The sequence below is a fragment of the Gavia stellata genome, chromosome 34 (assembly GCF_030936135.1).
Source record: "Gavia stellata isolate bGavSte3 chromosome 34, bGavSte3.hap2, whole genome shotgun sequence".
Taxonomy (NCBI): domain Eukaryota; kingdom Metazoa; phylum Chordata; class Aves; order Gaviiformes; family Gaviidae; genus Gavia; species Gavia stellata.
This window is the reverse complement of record NC_082627.1, coordinates 278,066-285,580: the sequence shown is the minus strand read 5'-3', so window position 1 is coordinate 285,580 and position 7,515 is coordinate 278,066. Positions and strand designations below refer to the sequence as shown.

Genomic DNA, 7,515 nt, shown 5'->3' with positions numbered 1-7,515 from the left:
CTTCAGATTCTCCTTTTCTGGCAGCGTTTGAAAGAATAGAGGTGATTCAATGGGTGATCTCTAAGCAACTGACAGTATCACCTGCTTATTGCAGTAGAGGTTGGCTGGAGCTCTGGCCTCCGAGTCTGATTTGGGCCAGGGAATGCACCATTAACTATGTGTCTTCCATTTGAGAAATGAAGTTGGAAGTCCTCTTCTGCTTTGGTACAGAAGCCAGGGTGCTTTACAGAAAGAGGAGTATGCTTAGCAACTGTTTTCCAAGTAAATACACACCAGTCTTTCCCATGAAGGTGGTCTTCCCCCACTGGGTTCCTTCCACCCTACTTGGTTGTACTTAATGGAGCTGTGTGAGGAGGAGCTGGTTCCCCCCACCTTCCCTAAATAAAAGGTAGACAGGCCTGCTCAGATGGTTGCTCAGCAAAAGCCATTGTAAAGGTCTTTGGAAGTCTTGAAAACAGATGTGTAAAACAAGTGCAGTGCATCGGGAATGCGCTGTGGAAATAATTTTAGTTATGAGGGGCTAATGAGAAGTTTGCCTTTATTAGGAGATGGTACTTACGTTTCTCATTTGTTTAGATTACAGACAGAAGTACAGAGACCATGTAGCAAGAGAGTTCTGCAATTTTAAAGAGGTGAGCGCTTGTCTGGGTGAGAACGTGACTCTAAGCAGCAGATATGCAAAGCTGATGATGGTTACAAAGACTCAGAACAGAACTGAACAAGAACATGAGGTCCTGGGTCTCAGGCAGAGACATGCAGAGGTCAGAAGGGAAGGTGCTAACCCTGCCATCACTGTGGAAACTCTTTTTCAGCCTGATAAAAGAGGGCAAATACCACAGATCATTGTGCTGGTGGGAGCTGCAGGGACTAGAAAGACAATGACATCAAGAAAGATCATGTTAGACAGGGCAAAAGGAGCCCTTTATGCACAATTTGACTATGCTTTCTACATAAGCTGTAGAGAGATCAACCTTTCTTTGCAAGAGGATATTCTGAGTCGGGGTGATTTGATGTCAGACTGCTGTCCTGATCAATGGGCACCACTTGGAGAGATCCTGGCTAGTCCCCAGAAGCTCATCATTGATGAGTTCATCAAGTTCATCATTGATGGCTTTGATGAACTGAGGTTTTCCTTGGATCAACCAAAATGTAAATTATGCTCGAGTGCTGAGGAAAAGAAGCCCATGGAAATTACTCTGAGCAGTTTATTGGAGAAGACTCTCCTTTCAGAGTCCCCCTTACTCATCACAACAAGACCAACAGCTCTTCAAAGTCTGGGGCAGTGTTTAAAGAGGGAGTGTCTTGCAGAGATACTGAGTTTTTCAGAAGCTGAGAGGAAGGAATATTTCAACAAGTTCTTAATGGATTAAGACAAAGCAAGAAAAGCCATCAGTTTTGTCAAAAGAAATTACGCTCTTTTTACCATGTGCCTTGCACCCATCATGTGTTGAGCCATCTGCACTGTCCTTGAATGAGAACTTGATGAAGGGAATGATCTTCCACAGACTTCTACAATGATCACAGAGCCAGGATCACCTGTAAAAGCACAGGTTTTGTTTGTATCCCCTCTCCCCTATGGGGTGCAACCTTCTCATTGTGACAAGGCTTTCTTGTGGCATTGGGCACTGTCAAAGCACAGTCTTCTTCCCGTGGAAGGCATCTGTCAAACTGGAAAAGTGGCAGCAGCTGCCGCTTCCATGGCACCATAGCTGCACTTCCACGGTCAGCAGTGGGACTGGCAAGGAGTTTGGGAAGGGATGGTAGTATTGGGCATTACCCTGCACCTGTTTCCCCATCAGTGTCGGGAAGAGAGCTCCCAGAGTTCCTTCCACAACACAAAGGATGAGTGGTGAAAAATGCCTTGACAGTACAAGCAAGTCAGATGCAAGCACAGTAGAAGAAAACAGGTTTATTGTCCTAGTCCAAATCGCAGTGATCAGGTGTGTGGCTGGTGAGTGGGTATCCCCAAACAGCATGTCCACCTGGACTCTGAGCCGGCTGTGGCTCTGAGTGTTCTCAGACCCATTCAGACACAGGCCCTCAAGGGCCATCTGTATCCCATAGCCCACCTCCCTGACGTAGCTGCTTGCCCTCATACCACGGCACAGGTCTACTGTTCATAGCACCAGCTGTCATTACCCGGCCTGACTCGGTCCCTGTGGTTTTATCCTGTGCGAGCTGTGTGCTCAGTGGGGACCACAGTCGCTCTTTTCCCAACAGTGATAATTAATGCTCAGAAAGGAAAGGATTAGCATCTTATGAAGGAAAGGATTAGCAGTGCAAGTGAAGTCTGTGGATATGCTCCTATTCCTCAGGGAGTCGCTCGCTCTTGCTGTGGGGCAGTTTCAATTCTCATGAGCGTCTCTGTTCATGGAATTCCAGAGGAAATTTTGGATCTGTTTAGAGACCGAGACATTTCCAGAGAGCTCTGTCCAGTGTCCAGGCAGCCCACTGCCACTCTCCTCAAGGCCTTGCTGATGACAGTGAAAGGCACCAGTTTGCCTTCCCTGGGAATCCCTCCTACAAACCTGACCAGAGCAAGCATAGTCTTTGTATGTGGATAGCAAAAGTCTTTGCATGGGTAAGTATCACAGTTCATTTGGATCTCTCAAATTTACAGGACAATTTACATTTTGTAAATTAAAATTTATTTCATGAGCTCATCTGGTTAAAAAAAAAATCAAGCAAAGGCTCAATCCCCGTTGTACAGATTAGTCTATCACATGAATTCTCTGATTCATTAATTTGTGGATTCACTACACCTTCTCAAATACCTTGCATGTTCTCCAATATCTTGCAAATTCTCTAACTCGTATGTCTGTGACCGAAATAGTTACCTGGGCAATGGTGAGAGTGCTTCTCCATCATAGTCCAGTGTGTCCAGTGAACATGCTGCTCTTGCTTTGACCTAATGGTGCTGCTCCCAGCACACATCGGGCCTTGGCGTGAGCCATGTGTTACGCCAAAAGCTGAGCAGGAGTCGAGTGAACAGTCACACTAAGGTAGCTGTGTACAACACACAGCATTAGTGATTACTCTCAATGTCTTGAATGTCTGACCCAGCATTGCACAGTGTGAGCCAGATCTGTTTTTCAGATGATTTGCAGTGAACTGGGAATACACACCATCCTATTTTGAGTGGGAGGTCATGCTCCCTGACATACTGTCTTGATGTTTATGAACCAGGAACAATTCCAGCTTGCCACCTCTCATGCAGAGCATCTCCTCTCTCACTTCTCCAGGCAGCCACCCTAGGCAGAGTAGTCACAGTCATCACCTCTGTCCCTGCCCCATCAAGCTGTAGGGAATCCAAGGAGCAAATTGAAGACACTCAGGTGAGAAAACTGTTCTGTTTCTTAGAGACAAACCAACCAAAATGCCAGCCTTTCTCTAAAACAGGCTGCTCATTCTGCCCACCTGAATCCTGCTGGAGAGGGAATCCCAAATCCCTGTGCATAATGCCCTTGTGTTTCCTGCCTGTGACCAGAGAGTGGAGAGAAGTTGAGTCAAGTCCAGATGAGCACCTGATAGAGCTTGTGTTCACAGCCCTCAAGCCCCAAGGAGGTATCTAAAGGCCCTGCCATGGGGCATTGAGGGAGACGGGTTGTCCAGTGGTCCACTGGAACCCAGCCCTGATCCCCTGGGAACATCAGCTTGGGGTGGGGAAGGCAGACATGGATTTTCTTACCCCAAACAAGGGGTAGCTGAACCCCAGCTGTGTGCACTGCAGCATGCACAGGCCAGGATTAGGCTCTGCTGGTCCCCATGGCTCCTTGGGGCTCCCATCCTCCCCAGACTGAGGCTGCTGGGAGTGTGGTGGGGGGCTGTGTCTGTCCTGGTGGCTGATTACCCCCATCCCCTCTTTGGTGCATCTCCCCACAGCCTGTGGGGGTGGTGGCTCACCAGCCCCAGCTGCAGAGACCTGGCCGCCGCGCTCAGCACAAGCCGGAGCCTGAGGGAGCTCGACCTGCTGGAGGGTCGGAAGGCTCTGCAGAGGGATCTGGACAGGCTGGATCGATGGGCCGAGGCCAATTGTATGAGGTTCAACAAGGCCAAGTGCCAGGTCCTGCACTTTGGCCAAAACAAGGCCATGCAATGCTACAGGCTTGGGGACGAGTGCTGGAAAGCTCCCCCGCAGAAAAGGACCTGGGGGTGTTGATTGACAGCAGGCTGAATATGAGCCAGCAGTGTGCCCCATTAGCCAAGAAGGCCAATAGCATCCTGGCCTGTATCAGAAATAGTGTGGCCAGCAGGAGTAGGGAGGGGATCGTGCCCCTGTACTCGGTGCTGGTGAGGCCGCACCTCAAATGCTGTGTTCAGTTTTGGGCCCCTCATGACAAGAAGGACATTGAGGTGCTGGAGCGCGTCCAGAGAAGGGCGACGAAGCTGGTGAGGGGTCTGGAGCACAAGTCTTATGAGGAGCGGCTGAGGGAGCTGGGGTTGTTCAGTCTGGAGAAGAGGAGGCTGAGGGGAGACCTCAACGCTCTCTACAACTACCTGAAAGGAGGTTGCAGAGAGGTGGGTGTTGGCCTCTTCTCCCAAGTGACGAGTGACAGGACTAGAGGAAATGGCCTCAAGTTGCGCCAGGGGTGGTTCAGACTGGATATTGGGAAAAATTTCTTTACTGAGAGAGTGGTGAGACACTGGAATAAACTGCCCAGGGAAGTGGTGGAGTCACCCTCCCTGCAGGTATTCAAGGAACGCGTGGATGTGGCATTGTGGGACATGGTTTAATGGGCATGGTGGTGTTTTTTGGTTGATGGTTGGACTTGATGATCTTACAGGTCTCTTCCAACATTAGTGATTCTGTGATTCTATGATTCTGTGACCTGCAAGACAGGCAGGTGGGAAATGCTGGGGAGTGCAGCTGCTGTGCAAGGGGCTGAAGCATCCAGCCTGCTGGATGGAGAGACTGCAGTGAGAGATCCGGGAGCTCCTTGGGGTATTTTCCTGAGCAGCACTCAATGGGGCTGGGGCTGGGCAGCTGCTGCTGCCAACTGGGATGTGGAGATGGAAGTGGTGTCTCCCAAACGGCACTCACGAGAGAGGCGAGCTGAGAGAGGGGATGAACTCCTGAAAGGGAAGGCATCTTTTTCAAGATCATGAGGTGGGTGAAAGTGCTGCTAAGCTTGAGGTCCTCACCATTGTACTGGGACATGCGAGCGACATGGCTGAAGCTGGGGTGGTTGCACGGAGCTAATGTGGGAAGAAATGGACCCTGAAACATAGCCAGGTGGGCTGGGCAATTAAAGTGATCTTGCCTGCTCTACCTTCCAAGCAGGAGGAGAGCAGCTGGGCAGCAGAAGGAAGTCCTGAAGAGACTAGTGGAGATCTTTACATCAGCCTTTTCCTCGAGATTTCACAATCCTGCCATGAATGAGCAAGTCCAGCAGTAGGGATTGTGTTGGCAAAGGGGGAGTTAGTGTTGCTGCATTTTCAGCTGAAGGTGTGCATCCTTACGTGTATGTCCTGAATGCAGGCAGGGTCTGAAGGATTGTAGGAATGTCTCCATAGGCCTGTTTTCCAGACTCTCCATGGCTCCAGTCATTTGCAGAAGGGCAGTTAATGAGCAGGGTCTTGCCCAGTTCCAGAATCATAAAGTACTTTAGGTAGGAGGGGACTTCTAGAGGTCATCTAGCACTTCTTCATGTTCAAAGCTGGGCTGCTGTAGATTCAGTTGTTCACAGTTTTGTCCAACTGGGTTAGGAATGTTTCCAAGGATGAGGATCCCACAGCCTCCCTGGAGTCCTGTTCCATTGTTGACCACACTCATGGTGGGGGAGCAGGGAACGGAGAGATCTAAAGTCTAATTAGTTTCCTCTGTTGGAACTCATGGCTGTTGCCTCTTATCCTTCCATTGTGCATTGCTGAAAAGAGCCATTAGTTCTCTTCTCAGAAGAAATGGGCTCAGAGGAGGCTGAGGGCTTGGCTTGGAGCAAGCAGTGGCTCCAGCACCAAGACCTTGGACAATCACTGGATCCCATGAGTGTGGGCAGGGTTTCTGGCCGTGGCATGTGGGCATAGGCCTGTTGAGAGGCTGCTGGGTGGTTACATCTGTGCTGGTGCCTGTGATGGTCTTGTGGCTCCTTTTCGTGTGTCTCCCCTACAGGTTGCAATATTGCCAGCTGACCAGGACTGGCTGTGGGGACCTGGCCACTGCATTCAGCACCAGACTGAGTCTGCAGGACCTGGACCTCGGTGATAATGATTTTGGAGACCCTGGACTGCAGCTGCTGTGTGAGGGGCTGAAGCAACCCACCTGCCGGCTGGAGATCATGGGGTGAGAGACAGGGGCCCCTTGGGGCATTTCCCTGGCTGCCTCGTGGGCAGCCCTTGATGGGATCTGGGCTGGGACTGGGGCTTGGCAGCTGCTGCCTGCAGGGGTGGAGAGAGGCTGCCTTCGAGGTGAGCCTGCAGCGCTGGGTCCCTGCTCACCCCGTGCTCCCTGCCTGCCTGCCCGGAAAGCAAGAGAAGTGTGTGAAAGTGGTGCCCCTCCAGGCACCTCTTTCCCAGCCCTGGTGTCTGCTGAATCTGGGGTGTTCAGTCCCACATGAGTGGGCAACAGAAGAGGGCAGGACACATTCTTTTAGAAGACCCTCTTCTGCCAGGGCCAAGTCATCCTGGGCTGGGCCACTTGGCTCCCTCTCAGTCCTTGCTATTGCCACCCTGGCTGCTGTGCCGAATGTCGGAGCTCTTGTGCAGGCTCTGTGTTGTCTCTGCCAGCTCTGCCTGGATGTTTGAGCCATGTAGGGCACCGCCTGTGGCTCTAGAGTGCTTTGCCGAGTCATGGGCATGCAGCTGCACAATTCCGCTACGGTGGTGGGATGACTAGTGTGCACACTGAGGTGACTTTGTGAACAAAGTAAAGTGCTCAGAAATTCCCATTTCTTGTCTGTAGCCTTGGGAGGTGCCCAGTGACTGGGGAAGCTCCGGGTCAGGGACTAGTGGGACTGAACTGGGAAGGCTGGTGGGCGGGGTGAATCTGTCTCTTGGTGGCTGTGACAATCTCCCAGCTCCTCTTTGTGTGCCCCCCCAGCAGACTGTAGTGCTGCCAGATCACCAGTGCTGGCTCTGGGGACCTGGCTGCCATGCTCAGCACCAGCCTGAGTCTGCAGGAGCTGGACATGGGTGATAACAACATTGGAGATGCTGGGGTGTGGCTGCTGTTCGAGGGGCTGAAGCATCCCTCCTGCCGGCTGGAGAGACTGCAGTGAGGGACCTGGGGCTCCCTAGGGATTTTCATGTGCTGTTAACACTCCCTCTCCCATCAGTCCTCTTATCCCAAGCCTTCTTGGCCTCCAGCTGCCATCCCAAATTTCAGGGCTCAATATAGGCCATGTGTCATCTCTGAAATCTGCATGTGGATATCAGGGCTGTGTGGGGCATACCCACAGCACTTGAGTTGTCTAGTCAGCAGCATCCAGCGCTATTTCTCCCCTTACAGCAGTGTGACCACTAGCATACACACTGAAATGACTGGACAAAACAAAATGGCCAGAAATTCCCATTCCTTGG

The 7,515-nt window shown here is 51.3% G+C and overlaps 1 protein-coding gene across 1 annotated transcript; it reads left to right on the top strand.

Annotated features, from left to right (window-relative positions):
- Positions 1–548: 548 nt before the first annotated feature.
- LOC104259705 (NACHT, LRR and PYD domains-containing protein 12-like) lies at positions 549–7,253 on the top strand. The gene is given in 7 exon segments (XM_059832458.1): positions 549–1,538; positions 1,974–2,053; positions 3,883–3,977; positions 4,845–4,917; positions 6,110–6,280; positions 6,724–6,790; positions 7,047–7,253. Coding segments are annotated over 7 exon segments (1,683 nt in total).
- Positions 7,254–7,515: the final 262 nt, after the last annotated feature.